The sequence below is a fragment of the Temnothorax longispinosus genome, chromosome 4 (genome assembly GCF_030848805.1).
Source record: "Temnothorax longispinosus isolate EJ_2023e chromosome 4, Tlon_JGU_v1, whole genome shotgun sequence".
In the NCBI taxonomy this organism is placed as follows: domain Eukaryota; kingdom Metazoa; phylum Arthropoda; class Insecta; order Hymenoptera; family Formicidae; genus Temnothorax; species Temnothorax longispinosus.
In genome coordinates, this window is record NC_092361.1 from 201,656 (window position 1) to 222,962 (window position 21,307).

Below are 21,307 nucleotides of genomic sequence, written 5' to 3' on the forward strand. Positions count from 1 at the left end.
ACTTACCATAATAGTGATTTTTAATACAAAATTTTGAGTAGAATATCTCCCGAATTTATTAACAATCTTTTAGTAAATAAAAACTACTAATGTTTGATAGTAAAGGTTTAAAAAATTCACCAAACACCTCATGATTTTCGTCTTATTATACGCATCCGATTACATAATTAATATTACATTATTGCCACATTTTTTATGTACCTATACAATTATCAATTATATATTGATTTTGATGTAAACAATAAATGTACAATGTAATTACATAATATTTAAAATATATAATAGGGTGTAATACAATGTCTGTAAAATTTGTATTATTTAATATAAAATACTAATTTTTAATATATTAAATAATTTTAAATATAAAAATTATTCAATATAAAAATTAGTATTATTTAACATATTTTTTGAGTTGTTATTATTAAAAATATAGTAATAATAAATATAATTAAATTTATTATTATTATTATATTAAAATTTTTACTATTACTTTGTCTATAATTTTTTAAACGTCGAATTATATCCCTTCGTCTCTGCCTACCCGTATCCCTACCTACCTAACCGTGTCTCTATACTGAGAAAAAAAGTTGTTAACTTGACTAAATGCGTTCAACTGATTACTATTTTTAATTGAAATATTTAAGTATTTAAATTAAATATGATATATTAAATCTAACATGACGTAATTTGATTTAAATACTTGAATATTTCAATTTAAAAAATGGTAATTAGTTGAACGCATTTAGTCAAGTTAATAACTTTTTTTCTCGGTGTATCTATTCGTATTCCGATCTACAGTCCTACCTAACCATTTCTCTACCCCTACCTACCCGTATTACAATCTAATATAAATCTAATACCGCGACACGATTTATAAGAAACCTGATTGGGGATTTTAACACGCGCGCGATTGTGTGAAATTTAATTGGGGTTTTTCCAATCTCGCTCATATACGAGGAAATATAAAAAGAAAGTGGCCCTACTTTAGGCAAATTAACAGATATAAAATCAAACCATTTTGTACACACATAAAACTAATCATTCTACAGCCAAGGAAAGCACTTATTTACTTTATTTTATTTTATTTCTTTTAAGTAAGTATTTTTTCAACAAATATTTTTTTACTAATAGTTTTCAAATATCTTAACACAAGTCTTTGAAAACCAGAATATTGTTTTGAGTAAACGTAATGCTTACAATGACTTTATGGTAGATTTGCGGATTAAATATTTGATAAGGTTAAGTATTCGCAAATCTACCATAAAGACATTGTAAGTATTACATTTACTCAAAAAACAATATTCTGGCTTTTCAAAGACTTGTGTCAAGATGTTTAAAAACTATTAGTAAGAAAATATTCTTTGTTGTAAGAAAACTTACTTAAAAGAAATAAAGTAAAAGAAGTAAGCGTTTTCCTTAGCTGTAAAATGATTATTTTTCTGTGTGTGTTACCTTGTGGTCAATACATGTTGACCACTTACCTTTATCGTATCTAATCTTCTTTCGTCGGACCAGATCGGACCTACCTTTGTCTCCTGGCCATGTATAATCTGGTCGCATTTCGACCAGACTAATAGGAAGGAAAAAAATACCTTCCATTGTGTGTTGGATCATTATCATGACCAACAGATAACATTACGTTCGGTTCGGATTATAAGCGAGCGTCGATTGTACCGAAAATGCACACCGAGTAGTTAATTTACAAAAGAATATCGATTCATAAAAATTAACTGCACAACATTGATAAAAAATATTTCTATCATTTGTTCCGTTATGTGCGTGAGAATACGGATGTACAACCGTTTCTTTATGACTCATTCTTTTAATTTGGAATTGTAATTAACCGTAGGAAAAATTTCACTTCGCGTTGTATGAATATTAATCTCAATTATATTTCGCGAAATATTGAATTTTATAATGTGGATGAAATTAAAAAATTGACAATGGAAAATTTCTTGATGCAAAAACCGATCACTAAAATCGACCGCAAAAACTGACCGCGAAAACCGACCGCAAAAATATAAAGATGCGTTAGAGCCAAAGCACATAATATGGCGTAGCGATATACGACGATCGTAGTCCTCGACCTGACAAATCACGATACGCCAAAGCTTGTGCCATGCGTTACTTACGTCCACGACTGCGACTGTCATATGTGCTTTGGCCCTTACTGTGCATGTTATTCATGCAGTACGCATCTTGAAAATGTATCATGTAAGATCAGAATAAATGACGTGAGATAAAAAAGAAAAGAAACTTTTCGCACAATTATTATTATAATTGGATATTACAATTAATAAATAATCGCGTTGTTATAATTAAATAATACTTACATGCAAATCTTTATAAACTTTTATATCAATATAAATATATCTCGTTATACATTTTATTTCCTATATCAAAATTATTTTTGATACATTTATATATATTACTACAAAATTGAATATATAATTGTAACTATACGGTAAATTCTAAAGTAATTTAAAAGTTTTAGTGTTTCTCAACAGAATATTTACAATCTCACGTCATATATTACTTGACTGGCATAAAGCCAATTTCTTAATCAAAAATAGATGGATAGGCTACAAAAAATTAAGGTAAAATCGGTGCTTTGTAAAAATAAATTTTAATAATAATTAATAATCATTATCGTGTTTTCTATGAAATAAGTTGCATGATAAAATCGAAATAGTTCTTACTTTTTTTGTTCATTATATATCTGTAGGTATATTATTTTTTTGCATCGATTTATATAATATTTAATCTTGGATAAAAATAGATATATGAAAAGGAAAAGATGGGTATAAACAACACATCCCCCCTAACTAAATAATAATTTTTCCTTATCTACAAATATTTTTCTTATAACACCTAACACAATATTTTGCTTACTCTTTTCTCTTTTGTTAAAAAAAAATATAAAAATATTTTGTAAAAATAAAAAATTTATATTTTTAAAATTATTACTTTAATTGTAAATAGAATTAATTTACGTAACAAAAATTTCAAAAATTTAATTTACTACATATGTATTATACTTTACTCATTCAAGTTCGCGAAATTAACATTATTTAACATTTACAATTTTATTTAAAAATTATTTACATAAGACGCGACGGTACGTCAACATAATTCAATAAAATAAACGATAATATGAGTTCTTTGAGCTCGGTACGTGCGATTTGTGCGATTACTAATACATCAGGTGACACCAAGATTAAATATTTGCCATTAATCTGTTTTAGCCCATCCATTTTAAGGCAACGGATCTACGAGATGTAAGAAATTTATACTAATAATTTATTGTCATAATTTGACATGTATCGAGATACATTTGCTCTATATTTAATTAATCGTAGATTTGTTACCTCAGTAAAAAAAAATTTCTGACTCACCAATCCGATGCGCAACAGGCGGAGTTACTCAGCCACGTAGCTACGATGATACTGTAACATACAAACATAAAATTTAAATTAAAGAAGCGCTCAAAATAATCTCAACATTTCAAAAAATAATTCTTAACTCATTATATTGGCCTTTAAAAGTCATTTTTCAATATATATAAAATATTTAGCAAGATAATTATCTGTTTACCGAAAAAAATTTTTTCAAGAGTAAAATTTTAGATAATTTCTCTGCCTTAATTACTTTTAACTTATCGAAATGAAACAATTCGAATAAATGGAAACGAATTATTAATTTTATGTAGCTAAGAGATGATACTTACCCCAAGGTTGCTCCGCCGGTGCCCGATGTCTCTCTCGGACCTCCTCCTCCTCTCAGGACGTCAGGTCTCTCCTCCTCCTCCTCCTCCTCTCACCGCACAGGACACTCGCGAGAAACACTCGCGGATAATAAATTACAATCGCGCGCGGACTAATTATCAATTAAAGTCTTTTTCGCGCGATACTGTACGGCACTCCCGTTTATAAAAACCCATGAGAAGAATATTCCGTCAAGTACGCCGTAATAGGCTTTGAAAAAGTCTTTTTAGTCCGAATACTTGTACGGCACTCCCGAAACAAACGCGACGAACCGACTGCGGTTCGTTTGTTCAATTAAATCGGCGGACGAAGGGTACGTTAGCTTCCCCGTCTTTGGATTTTTATCCAAGCAGAACGAGAGTTTTGCTTGGGTAAAATCCTTGTACTGGATACTGGGCCTTCCCACCTCGCCAAAGTCGTACCCATGGGAAGGAAATACTTTACTCTGTAACATAAAAGCAGATATAATATAAAATTAAATTATATAAATATGAGATATTTCCCAAAATATTTTCACATTTTCTAATTTCGTGAAAATTTGAAAGAATCGCGACGCCGATTGTCCCGATTCGTTCCTCGTTCGTCACCGTGTTACGTTAACGACGACGAAATGTTCAAAGATGTCGGTCACTTGGCGTGACACCACGCGAATCAAATGGACGGCTCGTAAAGACACGCAGTTAATTAATCAAAAATACAATTAAAATTAAATATCGCACGCACAGTACGGGATCGAGCACGATAAATCTCGCGGATAAAACTGCACTATTAAAATACTTTGCACAACGAGAAGTCGCGGATCGTTAATTTACCGCGGCACGAAATACACGAAAATAAGAAATATCAACGAACTGGGGTTGTATCACGGCGCGTGCTATTACTCGATACGATTTCACGTATTTCACATTGTCACTCCTTTTCCCCTTTCGAAAAGAATCGGTGATAGCTCGCATTACAATTCCGGCACAGCGTTCGCAAAAAAGCACGACGCACTACATTCGAGAGGCCAGATATATGGCGAGACCGCGAGACGGGCGATTATCGCCCGTGAAACGCACAACGAAACTGCAAATCACTCACAAATCACATAATTACCATTGCCGGTACCTTCGCCTCGACGTCTCCGCCTCGAGCGATTCACACGGCACATTCAATCCGACACTGTCCGACAAACACTTGATACATTGCGAATTCTCGAGCGCGTAGTCGATTATTCCCGCAAAACGAGGAGCAGGAGACGCAGGAGTGCCAATCGCAGGAAAAAGCGCGTTCCGAAAAACACACAGCACCTCGCACAGCACCCACAGCCACAGCACGTATGTATGTACGGAGCACGAACACTTCACGACTGTCCGGAGAATGACCGAATGATTGCCGCAGGTAACGGTGCTCCGAGCATCGAAGAAAACAAGCGGCAAGGCTGCTCACCGACAAGAACAATCGACCGCACGCCGACTTCGAAGGTACGCTGTTCCAACGTTCAACAGTCGCGCCTAGTATGGCGTATCTGGTTATACTGGTATGTCGCTGCGCCGAGTTGCCGCGCCGGCAGCTCGGAACGACGGAACGTGATTGGTCAGATCTGGGGGCTCGACTCGCGAGCCAATCGCGTTCGACATCTCGCCCGACTGTAGTAATACGCGACACGTTCAACGTCGATGCGAGACCTTTTCGTTCCTTTCTCGTGAATGAAAAGAAATTCGGTTACGGGGTGTTGCAAGCTGAACGTACGCCGAATATTCCGTTCCTTCTTGGTGTCGACTGAAACGAGTGAGATGCCGTCGCTAGACGAAATGAACGTCGAATGCCGTGTGCTGGACGTCGTACACATCACCCTGCCGGCTGTGATTTTCAGCGGGTCTCCTGCAGTGCGCCGTGATTGAATGGTGAGTGAATTATATGTATATATGTGAGAAATAAATGATTCGAAGCGTGGTACATCCGAATCTTAATGGAATCGTTGTTCCGCGTGTCGCAGTGAAACGATGATAACCTCGGAATTCACGTACCTCCTATCTCCGTTTCGTTTTCTTCGAATGAGTGAATCGCGCGGGAAGACGCTTCAATGAATAGCTTATTGAACCTCTCGTTATGTGCGGGAATTATAATTAATTAAGTGATTGAAGAGAACGATCGCGCGTTTGACGTTCGCACTTTGCTTGTCGCGATCGCAGGGATGAATGAGCTTTGCTTCGAAATGCGTATGAATATCGAGAGTGCGAACAAGCTGAAATGTGCATCCACGAATATAATTCCGTTTTTTGTTCAAAAACAGACACGTAATTCGCTCGTTCACGTAATTTATTGTTACATTTACAAATGTTTCATGTTTGTAAAAATTTCGTCGCGATCATTTTTGCAGCGCGGTGATCGCGCATACCATAAAAGACGATAAATCGTCGTCGTCAAGATACTTAAAAATTATAAAACATTCTCTGTTACTTGTTCCCCAAATATTATTCGATTTACTTACCAAATTTTCCATAAAGGCCTATTGTCTCGTATTCGGATTTTTAAATTGATAGGATCGAGATACATTTTAAAATAATCACAGACAGCACACATGTCCAAAAGCGGGACGTCTAAAAGACATCTTACGTTCCGATTTTGGACAATGTGCTGTCTGCAATGGGAAGTGTAAAAGTGAAAGAAGAAAAAAAGAAAGAGAGGGAGAGAAGACTATTAAATATTTAACATATAATATAAATATATAAAATAAATTAATATTTATCGATACATGTAAGATATAAATATTAAACTGATCTTCAACCAATTACAATCGAGAATCATCGAGAACGAATAGACCGCCATTGTAAAACTGTCGATGATGATTGGTCGATTACGCTTCTCTGATGTGCGTGCATTGTCTTTAGCCTGCATCAGAGAGAAACCTGAGAGAGGCCATCCCGCGGTGTCCCGGGTTTTTTCGTGGAATTGCCCACGAAAAAAGCCGGTCCCACGAAAAATATCGGGATAGCCTCTCTCAGGATTCTCCTCTGGTAGTATTCTATTCTGCTCATGATTCTGAAGAGCGATTCTTTATCGGTGGTCGGAAAATCAGAGATTTTGTTAATATTTTTTTTAGGTTGTTGTTGCCACCTGAGCAAAGTTTTAGCTGTTAAAGAAATAAAACTTTATTATACCGATTTATTGGATTGATGAAAGTAGAGAATATTTTATACAAAAAAATAGGTATTAATATTAAAGACATTATATTATCTTCCAGACTTAAATCCACATCATCAAAGCAAATGATGATAACAACAATAACAACAACAATAATAATAATAATAATAATCTGTAAAAAAATAATTAAAAAATTAAAAAAAATTACACAATTTCTAATACAGAAGATATTTCAAAAGATATTGTTATTTACGCTGATTATAATAAAAATGATAGATAATAATGAAAAATAATATCAAAAAGAATCAATGGCCAGTATTCATAGTCGGCTCTTATTTTAAGACCGTCTTAAGTAATGTCTTAAGATGCTAATACGGCTCTGTACTTGGTTCGTAACATCTTAGGATCGTACTTAGGACAGTCTTAAATATAAAATCCAACTATAAATACCGGCCAATGGGAGTGTCAAAAGTAAATAATCGATCGATAGGGAAGTTTCATGATTTATCACGTACAGATGCTAATACAAGATGCTAACATAAGAGCAATATCCATAGTACGATATTTAAAATCGTCTTGAGTCAGATGTTAAGTGATCTTGAGATTCCATAATGCAGCAAAATATTTCTCTCAAGATCGTACTTGAAATAATCTGAAATACAAGAATGTGAATATTGTTTAATTTCATTTAAAGAAACAAAGGAAATAACATAATTCCATATATCCATTATTACTATACATTTACTATCGATAAATATAATCAAATTAAATATATATTCTTTATTATATTTTATATTATTTCAATAATTGAATTGACTAACTCGGTTTAATAATCTTATACGATTTATTAAATCTAATTTTAAATTTTACATTTTATTTTTTAATTCTTAATTTAAAATTAAAAATAAAAAAATTTGTTTACTTTTTAATTTTTTTAATTTGTTTTAATTTCTTAAAATTATACTCTGCTATATTATTTATTCTTTAATTTATCTGTTCTTAAAGTATAAACAAAAGTGATTTGTACATAAAATCCTTAAAATATAGAAACATTTTCACATCTTTTAAAGAAGCCGCTACTTTCTACAATGAGTGTAATAACAATAATTTAGTAATCAACTTTACTGTGCACGTGCCAGCTGTTTATTTAAGATTCTTTACATCATCAACCGCATTTTTGCTTTTACATATGTACATATACATATAAATGCGCACACTATCTTGCGTTAAATTCCGCTAACAGCACCATGACTAACAGTTGCACAATTTTCCGACATAGTCGGATTCGTGGTTATTGAAGCGTAGTCATTTCAATTTCAATATATATAATATACATATATTCTTGGAAGTAATTCTCACCAAACCATCGCAAGTGATTCGTGAATAGGTTCGTAACTGTATAGACATAATTATGTTTAAAAAAATCCAGAATCAAAAACGTGTAAAAATTGTAACATAAAGTTTAAAATTCAGCCAAAATTTATATTCGTTTCTTTAAATATAACCGATTTAAAACAAAAATAAAAACGAATATTTCTTCAACGTTTTTGATTCTTGCATTCCAAATGTGACGCTATGCCTCTTCAATCTGATGTAAAAAAATGTATCAATATGATGTAAAAAAAAATGCATCAAAATGAGATCAAGCGAGATTGCGCGAGGTCATACGGCAAAAACATGGCGACACTTTTTACTTTAGGGATACATATGTCGATGTGGATCGTGGATGATAGCGATGGAGAGGAGTGTATGGTTGGATGTAACGATGTTATGTGGAGGATGCGTTCCCAAAAATATCATGTGACTCTTTGCGAGTCGCGATGGTGCCACTCCACATGCCCGCTTACCTCTTGTCGTCCGATGAGATCGTCGGTGAGAGTATCGATCAGAGCAATGAATATTGTTGTCGAATTTATTTATATATTGAAGTCGGCATGGTCGAGCGCTCGCGAAAAGCGTGGTTAATTAATGTGGTGCCATTCCGGTAGGGGCACACGTGGCCACCATATTAAAAAAGAAATCTAATTGACAAAATAACATAATTTTCTGTAATAATATTATTCTAATAATCACATTTCATTGTTGGAGAAATTCATTCAGCTCAATTTTATATAATGTCGCTTAATTTTTTATATATTCTGGTAAAAGTAAACAATAAGATTTAATAAATTTTCTTATTTAATATACAATAAAATGTAATTATATAGTTTATGTTATTTATGAAATTATTTACTTAATACATTACAATGACATCATTGACATGACTTTTTTTACGATTATATTATGTTAATGTTAACCTAAAACGGATCGAAGTAATATTTAAAAACTAGGATTATCAGGATTTATCTATTATAGAAGGATTGCAATGTCATTAAACTCGTGAAAATGTCAACAAATTTATAAACAGCTATACGAGTCAGGCGCGATACGTAGTGCGCAAGTAAAGGAATTAATAGTTACAGAAGTAATGAATTACAATGTATATAATATACATATACATATATTCCAACTTAATAAACTGCGCGCCGATTATTTGTCGGACTTAAAACACAGCTATCGTTGGAACATTAATAGCCTTCCCTTCCCGGAATTAAATCGACGCGATTTAATTATATTAAAAAACTGTAAAGAATTTATTGCGAAAAATATTACCTCAGCCAGGATTCGAACCTGGAACCTTTCTCATTCCGTGAAGGGCGTCGTACCAATTCGACTACCGAGACATGTGATGGTAATATTTATCGCAATAACCGGTTAATAATAATTAAAATATGTATGTTTTGTATGTTTCAGCCTGCGTAAATTCAAATATGTCATTAGACTCGTGAAAATGTCAACAAATTAATAAACAGCTATACGAGTCAGGCGCGGTACGTGATGCGCAAGTAAAGAAATTAATAGTTTGTAACATTTTGTTACAATAATTTGTTAAAATAATAATTTGTTGACATTTTCACGAGTCTAATGACACATTTGAATTTACGCAGGCTGAAACATGCGTTTTTAACTATTATTACCCGGTTATTGCGATAAATATTACGGTCGAATTGGTACGACGCCTTTCACGGAATGAGGGAGATTCCGAGGTTTGAATCCTGGCTGAGGTAATATTTTTCGCAATAAATTCTTTACAGTTTTTTAAAATAATTAAATTGCGTCGATTTAATTCCGGGGAGGAAAGGGTATTAATGTTCCAACGATAGCTGTGTTCCAAGTCCGACAAATAATCGGCGCGTAGTTTATTAAGTTGGGATATATGATGTATATAATGTATATTATATACATATTGTAATTCGTTACTTCTGTAACTATTAATTTCTTTACTTGCGCACCACGTATCGCGCCTGACGTATCGAGCCACGTATAGCTGTTTATTAATTTGTTATATATTTTTTGTTTGTAAATGTAAAATTTATTAATATATATGTTTTTGTACAAAAAAGATATTGTGAAGAAAAAAATCTGTTTGCCAGATTGGATACAAGTTCATTACAAGTACATCCTATTGAATAAGTTTTTGTTACAAATTATTATATATCATATTTTTATAAGATATAAATAAAATTGTACTTTTTGTAAAATGTGCGCAATTTTTGACAAAACAACGCTTATGCACTTATTATATATTTAAAATTTATTTAACCTTTTGCAATTTTATTTTTTAAAGTACGTTTTATATATGTTGATTATTGAAGAAAATTTTATTATACATTGGAACAGTTAAATGATATTAATGAAAGCATCTCATATAAAATGTAATAACCCCTTTTAATTATTTGAATAAATTTCTCAGTTAAATGATTCAATGTAAAATGTATGTATCTATATAATGCATGTATACACGTGTGTACAGATAAAGTTTCTTCGTTTAGTCATTGGAATAATTAAAATACGACAGTCAGCGTCATTTTCTTGGTGCCGTTTTCTTAAACAATTATCTCCTCCTCCTGCGTCAGATACGTACCCATATTCAATGTTAATAGAATGTTCCCCTTCTACGTGTTTCTTGCTCACATTTATCCTTGCGCGCATTTCCTTATCTCAGTCGTGGTATGGTTGTAGTCTCGTTTACCACGAGCACCTACCGTATCCCGAGTTATAAAGAACCTGTTAACTTTCGTCAGTTCTTACGCGTTTTGACGAGGAGAATTCTGTGAGAACCATTCCTTGCGCGGTGAAAAAAAGAACTAGTTGACAGAAAGGTTGAGTAATTAACCGGTTTACCTGCAACGGCGATCGAATATCGCAACATTGATCGGAAACTGTGAATTTTTATTTGTTCATTTGCAAGTGAAGAAATTAGATAAATTGAAAAATATTTCCCGCTGTGCTTAGAAACGTCAGTAAGATGACGCGACGAAACAAAGACTACCTTGAAGATATGTTAAACATGTCGGATCTCCCAGACACTAATGACTGCCAAAGCGAAATCCCTGAATTCTTTGCGGGATGCAACGTCTTAATAACCGGTGGATCCGGTTTTCTCGGCCTTCTTTTAATAGAGAAGTTGTTACGGTAAAAAGATATTTTAACATAAAAAACTGTATAAAAAACCGGATGCAAATAGCTTATTAAAATGCATTAATATGATATAAACTGATTTTTAACGTGAGCCACGGAAAAAAAAGATTAGTTACCATAGCTAAAATAGTCATAATATATGGATAACTAACATTTTTTGCAACGAGAGTAACATTTTTTGCAGCAAGAACAAAAGGTTTTGCTACTATTACTAAACTATATAGCTCTCGCTGCAAAAAATATAGCTCTTGCTGCAAAAAATATTAGTTATCCATATTTTGCGACTAAATTTAGCTAAATTTTTTTCCGTGAGGCATTTTAGTTTGTTCACTTTATTACAAATAATATATTATTAGAATCACAAATTCCGTATAAAACATTACGTTGTTCAATTTTTATCAGATTAAATAGTGATAGAAATTGATCGTTTTTAATAGATTGTATTATATATGACATATTGTATATGTTGCAAATTTGACTAAAAAATAACATTTTTAGATGTTGTCCGGATATAGGAAAGCTGTACGTATTCATGAGAGCGAAAAAAGAAAAATCACCTGAACAAAGGATCAAAGAGCATTTTGATAACCCTGTTAGTATATAATATAAATAATATAAATAATAAGTATATACCTAATATAATATGTTATAATATAATATTAAATAAAATATTAAATAAATATGCATATAATTAGATTAAAAATGTTTACCATCATATTTCTTCAATTTTTTTTAGGTTTACGACAGACTGAAGAAAGAGCAGCCTAACTTTAGTACCAAAATAATAATGATAGAAGCCGATTTAAGCAAGTTGGATCTTGGATTGTCGCAGGAAAGTCGAGAACGTCTTTTAGACACAAACGTAATTTTCCATGTGGCAGCGACTGTACGATTTAACGAAGCGATTCGAATAGCGGTTAACATAAACGTAAGAGGAACGAAGCAGCTTCTTCTTATCGCGAAGGAAATGCCGAATTTAAAGGTATGTAAAAGAAAGATTATTTTAATCAAGTTTTCAGATTTGTAAAAATTCAACTTAGTTTAAAATTTTTTTTAGGCATTCGTTTATGTATCCACTGCATTTGCTTATTGTGTGCACAATTTCATTGAAGAAAGATATTATCCTCCGCCTATAGAAACGGATAAGATTTTGACCTTACTCGATATTCTAGACGATGAAAAATTAGATAAATTTACACCAACGTAAGTGCCTTTCAATAAAATTAAAAGAGTAAAAGTCGAGTATTATTCAGGTCATTAGCATGCATTTTATTACATTAATTAACTAATTTATTGCGATGTATTTTTTATAATTGCAAGAGCATTATTTTTAATTTTCTACTTTTCTATATACTATAATTCTATACATATACGCTTACACTTGACGCGAGATACTATACCGTATCTGTTCATATGAATACAGGTTAATAGGCAAATGGCCGAATTCATATACATATACAAAGGCGATCGCTGAAGATACTGTTCGACAATACAGTGTCGGAATTCCAACCTGTATCGTACGACCATCGATTGTAACATCAACGGCCGAGGAGCCTGTAGAAGGCTGGATCAACAATGTCTATGGTGCTGTGGGTGTAGTCATGGGGAGTGCCGTAGGTTTGTTACGTACACTGCATTGCGATCCTGAAAATGTGGCAGAGATAGTGCCCGCAGATTATGTCATTTCACATTTCATCGCCGCGAGTTGGGACACTGCCAAAAGAAAGTAAGCTTACACTTGAAAAATACAAAAGATATTTAATATTTAGTCAGATATTTAGTCAATGTTTATTTGTGTCACACAATTAATTTTATTATTTTATTTTATTACAACAATGCACATATTATGTGCGTGTCAATTATTTTTGGTTTTAGAGATAAAGATTTTTATAACCAAATTAATATTTAAACCAAATTAATACAAATGTTATATATGTACTTCTGACGAAATAATCAATATTTTGTATTTGAGTTGCTTTTATAAAACTCATATTTTCATTAATTTTTAAATAAGTCAGATAATTAAATTATTCTAAATTTTTTAAATATCAAGCAAATATTAAGAATAATAATTATTAGATTTTAATTGTTTCAGTTATGACAAGTTATTATAACTTGTCACTACTATAATAATTAAAATTAACTGTTAACGAGTAAATAGTAATTAAAGTTTAAAAATTAAAGTAACTTTGTTAACGAATAAACTTATATAATGTAAAGATCATTATCATATAATATGTAAAGATAGGCGCAATTAGTCTAGTTAATTTTCACAACTCAGCAATTTTCTTGCACTATTAGTTTTACTTGCACTAGTTTTTCTACTTGTGATTATGTAAATTTGTAAATTACAAAAATTATCATCAATTGCAATAAGATTTAAATTTTTAATTTTTACTCTTAATTTTACTTACTTTTAATTACGGTTTATGACAAATTATCTACTTTAAAATCTACACAGAAAAAAAGAATATCCTTGATTTAAAAACATCTATAGTTTCAACGTGGAAATCTTGAAATGATATCTTATATTGCGTTAAACGAAGACATCTTGTTTGAATGAAGTCATTATATGTATAGTTCAACCAAGAAAAAAAATTGAAAGAAAAGGTTGAAATTCTTATAAGAAGATTATAGTAATTTTGCGTATATACGAAACAATCTACATCTTCGTATAAGAATTTCAACTTTTTATTTTAACATTTATTTTAACTTCACATTTTTTTTCTTGGTTGAACTATATGATGACTTCATTCAAGCAAATTTTCTTCGTTTAACGCAATATAATCTCATTTCAAGATTTCCACGTTGGAACAGAAGATACACAATTATAATTATTTCTGTTAAAATGAAATAAATGTGTACATTGCTCTTTACCATCAAATCAATCAATACAAAATTTATCCTCAATGAATAAAATTATTTGTATAAGTATCATTGATAACTGTATGAAGTAAAATTGTTCATATATCAATATTTTCTTAGTATTCACTATTTTCTTAGTTATCAATATTTTCTTAGTATTTGCTGATTGTTACAATATGAATTGTTACAATATGCAACCTGCGTCATAATGATTGGTCATGATACTACGCTTTTGCATAAATTCGAGACTAGAGTGTTACAAGTTTCCTTCATTCTATCAAAGTAAATTAACATCCCGTTTTCTAGAAACAAGTAAAATTGCTTTGTCACGGTTTTCCCAGTTTCCACAAGAAACTCATAATACGAAAAAAGCGTGTAATAAGAGTATCAAATAGAAAAAAAAAACAGATTATGATGCAATTTATACGAACGATACGAAGTAAAAAACACAGCATATAATGTGAGAATCAAATAGCAAGAAGAGATTACAATGCACTGAGAAAAAAATATATTAAAAAAAAGAAAATTTCCTTAATTTTAGTAAATTGCGAGTTTGCATATTATATACAATTGTGAACGCATTTTTTTTAAATAAGAGACCATGTATTTATTTGAACAACATAATTCTTTTATAAAGGAAATAATTGATTAATTATAACAAGTATTTACTGCAATGCAGTCAATGATTATTGAAATATAATTTTTATTTTTTACTAATTAGTAATTTTCCATTTATATTTATTACTTTCAACAAAATGCATTTTCTTATTGAGTAAAGAATTCATATACTTTAAGAAGTATTTTGTAGAATATAGTCAATATTTATAGAGATATGAATCTAATTTTTTCTAAGTTAGCAATTTTCTAATAATATTTATTTAATTTAAGAAAGATTATAAGCTTTAAAAACACCTTTTTAAAAATGTTTTTTCTTTTAACCAAACATTTTACAGTAGAATTTCAAACAAATGTCAAATCGAATCAAGAAAGTAAAATATCGAAAATCTCTAGGAATTTATATAATTTTAAGATTAGATCTATATATTCTATAACTTTTGTTAATATATCCTTCTCTAAATAACAAAATAGTCCATACAAGATACATATAACTTTATCATTTATAATACATATTTTTGTTAGAAATACTCTATTGAGCATCGAGAACGCGAATCCGGATGTTCCAGAAACCGAGAGAACGCCGATTTACAATTACGTGTCGATATGTCAAAATCCCATTACTTGGAGAAGATTCATGAAATTAAATGAGCTGTATGGCATGCAGGTACCGAGCTTACACGTTCTCTGGTACTATTTTTTTTTCCTCAACAAACATAAATTCGTGCACGATTTCTGTACGATATTTCTGCACCTGATACCTGCTATTATAACCGACACTGTGCTTTTTCTCAGCGGCCGAAAACCCATGTAAGGGATTTACCAAGTTCCTAAAGGCATAAAGCTGGCGCTAGACAAAAAGATGAAATTCATTTTATTGATTGTGTCAAAAAACCGCTCCGCTAGCGAATCGGCGCGAATGGCGAATCGCGAATCACGAACCACGAATCGCGCATAGTCTAGCGCCAGCTTCCTGCGAGCACCGCAAATCCTGCAGAATTTAAAAAAGTGTAAATTTTTAGGCTAGTGAAGGCATATAAGAAGATAGACAAGTTCAGTTCTGTAATATCGCACTTCTCGACAAGACAATGGCGATTCAGCAACGACGCTGTTGTGAAGCTCTGGAGTCGTGTGAATCCGGCTGATCGACAGATTTTCAATTTCAATATAGATAATTTGAGTTGGGATTCATATCTCAGACACATGATACCTGGTATGCGCGTATATATAGCTAAAGATCCGATGAGTACCTTAGACCAAGGACGAGAAAAATATAGAAAGTGAGTAATTGCTCCTGCACATATCGCTATTGCTTTTCGCCTCGTGAAACGTACTTACAATGATTTTTTTTCTTTTAGATTGAAAATCGCTCACTACACCCTGTTAACAGTTATCACGATTTTACTAGTATGTGGTGTTATAAGTTTATTAATTCGTATAATGTCATTTTTCTGATCTTGTAGAATTTTGTAACAAATAATTTTTACTTAGTAAAAATAAATTATAATATTAAGAGAAAAATATATAATAGTGAAAATAAATATTAACATTGTTTACACCTTATTGCCTCCCACATCGACCTTATATGTACGTTGCATTCTTACAGAAAAGAATCAATTAGCACAGAAATTCTTTTCTATTTATTCATATGTGAGTAATCATTAACCAACGTCCTTCATGGTGGTTTTTTGTCACATAAAATGCAGAGTATATTTCTTTAATGAATCAATTTCTCACGTACATTTCCTTAATGAATCAAATAGTTTTTACGCTATATACGCAATATGAATAAACTGCATTTTTAATAAGTTGAAGAAGATAAAATTGTATAAAATGTTATATTATTTAACTATAATCACTTTTCAACATAATATTTAATATCATATAGACACTATAGATCTACTTTATATAATTCTTTCTTGTTTATATAGTTACTGATATTGTATTCTACATATTTAGTATCTTATAGTTATACATATTGTATTCAAATAAACCGAAAGGCACCCATCACAGATTAAAGGGAGGTCGAGATTCAAACGCCGGCTCGGGTGATATTTTTTATAATAAATTATTTACAGTGATTTAAAAAGGATGCTTATTAGTATTAAAAGTTAAATCGATTATTGATGTAAGTATGCGTGGATTTAACTGTCTCAACGGAGAACTGACAAGTTTGAAAACCGACAAATAATCGGCGTTCAGTCTGCTGAGTTGGGAAAAAGTATATACGAAATTTATACAGAAATGTTATTATTAGGTTATCAAAATTCAGCCCGACTGAAAATGGCACTTTTTTCTACTTAATTAAAAATCGAAAAACTTTTAATAAACTCAATAATATATATTATATATGTATGTATATATATATATATATATATAATCAATCACATTTGCTCATTAAGCAGTTTGACAAATGCGATTGGTCATTTCCAATGGACTAATCAACGATTAAGTTAATCGAAGTTTGGTCGAAGTGGCTCTTAATAGACTATGTTTACGGGTTAACCATTCTAATTTTTTGTCCAAAATGATATGTTCTTGTTTAGCAAATTCCCAAAAGACTTTCTCTCTCTTGTTTATTAAAAAAATCGTTGAAAATAAACATCGGAATGTGTTTGGAGATTTCCCTTGTAAGATGGAAAATTTCGATCTGAGAATGATTAACAAATCTGTACGCATCGTTAAGCTCAATACATATGAATTTATTTCCTTTTTTTTATTATTTCTGGAATATATAATTTTATTACAGCTGTCATATAACACTTGCGTATTTAATAGCGTTAAGAATTATAATGCTACTTAATAGCATCAAGAAAAGAAATATATTTACGAATATGTTTTGTTAAATTTTTTATTTTATATTTACAATTGTATAAACCGTTTTATATAATCGCTTTTTTGTAACATTGTAGAGATGTTGTACATATTACGTTTTTACGTGCCGCGAATAGATTATCGATACTTGCCATAACAATGACGTAGTATATTTTAAGAAATGACTATTCGTTATTAAAGGGAAAAAATTTCTTCAAACAAAATGTAAAACTTATTTAAATATTTCTAGCTTTTGTCACACACAAGCGTTTTCGTACAAGATACTGGATTGTCAAAAGAGCAATTTCGGAACTTTATTGATACTGAAAGATATATTATTACCATTGAATTACAGAGCTCTCTTTCTGAATACGTCATTTCCGTTACGAATTGTATCAATAATGACTTCGGAAATAATGGATATACTTCCTCTTAATCAGTAATACGCTGTGTCACGCAAAATTGCAATATGGAAATATAAAACTAGCAAGTAAAATAAATAATATATTCAATGACCTTTGTCATATTCCTTTGAATTTCGTTTTTTTTTATTTAGAGTGTGTGCTCAAGAGAATTGTTAAAAACTTAGAAGAAAATAATTATTATAAAAAATACTTAATTAAACATTTTGCAAGCATAGGAAACACGTTGATTTTGCACTTTACATGACAAATATGAAATCAATGGCGCAATGTACTTTGAACGTATGCTCGTTACGTATGCTACACGTGTTTACGCGGAAACTCAAACTCGAAGAAAATCGCCTGAATCTACTAATAGACTCGCATTAATTTGACTCAAATAAAGAAAATCTTCAAAATTATATTTTTTAAATTAAATCGTTTATATTATTGTCTTAAAAACATATAGTCCTTAAAACATATTTTGGTTTGTCCCTTAAACAATTAAATATTATTATTATTATCAAGTAATTAATTAGTTATTATCAGTTACATTGTTACATATTATTATTAATTAATTATTATTACTATCGGAAATATAAATAATTTTATATTAAAAAAGTATAAACGTCAATAAATAGTTTTTCACAAAATTTTCTTATAAGAAGCAATTTTAAAAATAATAATTTGTTAAAATTGCTTTGTGTATTATCATTGTATTTATCATTCAGATAGCAAGTTACCTTTAGAGTGCGCCGTTTGCTCTGCATAACGATTGGAAGGTAATAATATCATAGTATATATAAACTTGCGAAATGTATTCTCGAAATAATATATTAATATATGAAAACGCGTAAAATTTTTTAAATAGCAATTTATGTTTAACGTTATAATAAAATATCATTAAGTACGATAACACTGTACGATATACCTGCCATGGATGAATTACCGACAATTTATATCGGTTACAAGCAATGTCAACTAACAATGTTAGCAACGTTAGATGACATTTAGATCACATAAAAATATGAAGAATATCTAATAAAATATCTATTAAATACCTTGTTTGATTTACTTGCGAGATAAAACTCGGTTTTATTAATAATGAACTTAAAAAAAAGTTTAAAAAACAAAACATTTATTTATGAAACAATATGCCATCTTTTGCATATTACTATAATGTAATAACTTTTATATAATTGTATTAGCTGTCTAATATATCTTTAATAATACAATAGGCTATTTTAACAAGACAATTTGTTTAAAAAATCTTATTGAAAGTTTTACTTAATCATTTCAGATCTGTATGGATCAATAGTGAATAAGCAATAATAAAATAATATGATTAATTATTAACATTGGTATGATTAGGATATTTACTGTTTTCTAGGCATATTACAAATATCTTTTCTTGTTAACTACGTGGAGAATCATATATTTTTCTCAGAGGATAGATGGCAGCAGTAACTCGCTTTTCAGGCTATTATACATTGATCCCAACCAATATAGATTGTACTCATTAAATTTTGTAATTTTTCTACTACATTCATTGAAGAAACTTTCATGTATTTTCTCATATAACAATCTATATTATTTTATATTATATGAATTTACTCATAAACTCGCCCTTAAATCAATCAAACACATGTAGCTTTTTATATGCAATTGCTAAACCGTATTATGTTTTATTAAATAGTTTTAGAAACATTTTGTTCTCATTTTATTTTTACATATGATTCTTATCAAATTTAAAAATAAATTAAAATATATCTAAGAAAAAGACATAAATAAACGACATATATTTTGTACTATGTATAAATTGGTTGCCTTTCATAGATTAATTTTTATCACAAATGACAAATTTACGTATAATTTATACAAAGTTTGCAGCAGAGTTTTAGCAAGAGAGGAAAGAACAGTTGGAATTAAATATCGTTGATATACAATGTATTATAAACTTACAACTTATTTAAAAGGACGTATGTAAAATCAGAAGTGTGCCGATCCGTTGCTCGAAGGAAATCCCACGTTCGATCGCAGGAAATCACGAGTGCACGCACAGAGGGAAGACCTCTTAAAATTCTCACGAATCGTTATCGCGAGCCGTTTTAACGTTGGCACGTTACGCGGGTCGCACGTTTACGGCAATTTCAGCGTCGATCCCGACACGCTCCCGTCTCATCACGCGCAAAACAACAAGCTGAAATTTACGTCGATGGCGCAAATATTCGCTCGCTTACCTGTTACATTCGGTTCACCCACGAGACGGTGTGTCACGATCGCACACGCGAATAATGTGCATCACTTCGGGCGATCCGCATAATGCTGTACTTTGCACGACAACCGTTTGGTTTATGGCCATTCTCACGCATGTAATAGATCTGCGCTGCGCTACGGGGTTCTTGCAAGGAATGAACGTTAAAATCTCGGTTCACAGATATTTCGGGTTCTTAGACGCAATCATGAGGACTTGTCGCTTATCCTCGCCGAACTTTAATATTTTTCCAGGTTTTATTACATCGCGTTTTTCATGATATATATTTATTTTAATCGTATATTGACACAATATTTACAAAATATGTGCGGCTTTGACAATTTTATACTGAATACTAAGATTACGCAGAAAACTAGTTCTATTTTGATATAATACAACTTTCATTTGAATAACAATATTAGATCTTTCCAAACAAGCGTTTGGCTCCGATATACTTTATACTCATTTTTATCGGAAGAAATTTATCCATTTTATTAAAACATAAAAAAATCACAATAAAATAACATCCATTAGCAGACGAAAGTATGTGAATGATAATCGCACACACATATTCGTATAATGATTTAAGAACCTTGATGCGAGTCGAAGTGTGATGCCGAAAGGATTATTGTCTGATGCATCTCTATGCAAGCAAGCAGGAAAGAATTCAGGCCGCGCGATGACTAACAATACATACATACCTCATACCTCAAGCGAGAGAGAGAGAGAGCACAAGGAGGAACGGAGCACGGTGAATCGGTCATACTTCTAGTTTCTTGGAACGGCAATTATCGGAGATAGTTTCCTAGAGGATTTTTCGGATCGAGAGGGAGATATACAATTCGCACGTGGGTGTCTTTGTCTTCGGCTGGCAACGTCTGGCGCGGCGCCCGGTTCCCAAAGGCGTGGCCATTGATTTGTCTACGCTCGGTCACACACATGCACAT

General features: G+C 31.3%; 1 protein-coding gene across 1 annotated transcript; it reads left to right on the forward strand.

Moving 5' to 3' along the window:
- The first annotated feature begins 10,928 nt into the window (after positions 1-10,928).
- On the forward strand, positions 10,929-16,432 carry LOC139811483 (fatty acyl-CoA reductase wat-like). Its single transcript, XM_071775762.1, has 9 exons — positions 10,929-11,092; positions 11,226-11,405; positions 11,910-12,003; positions 12,148-12,393; positions 12,469-12,614; positions 12,835-13,137; positions 15,417-15,701; positions 15,914-16,171; positions 16,250-16,432. The coding sequence occupies exons 2-9, from the start codon at positions 11,239-11,241 to the stop codon at positions 16,344-16,346; spliced, it is 1,596 nt and encodes a 531-aa protein (XP_071631863.1). The 5' UTR covers positions 10,929-11,092; positions 11,226-11,238; the 3' UTR covers positions 16,347-16,432.
- The last annotated feature ends 4,875 nt before the right edge of the window (positions 16,433-21,307 follow it).

Bases quoted from the DNA above. Each gene is read 5' to 3' on its own strand.
- LOC139811483 (XM_071775762.1), top strand. From the start codon at position 11,239: ATGACGCGACGAAACAAAGACTACCTTGAAGATATGTTAAACATGTCG. The intron at 12,004-12,147 runs GTTAGTATATAA...AATTTTTTTTAG, and splicing joins AAGAGCATTTTGATAACCCT to GTTTACGACAGACTGAAGAA. The intron at 16,172-16,249 runs GTGAGTAATTGC...TTTTTCTTTTAG, and splicing joins GGACGAGAAAAATATAGAAA to ATTGAAAATCGCTCACTACA.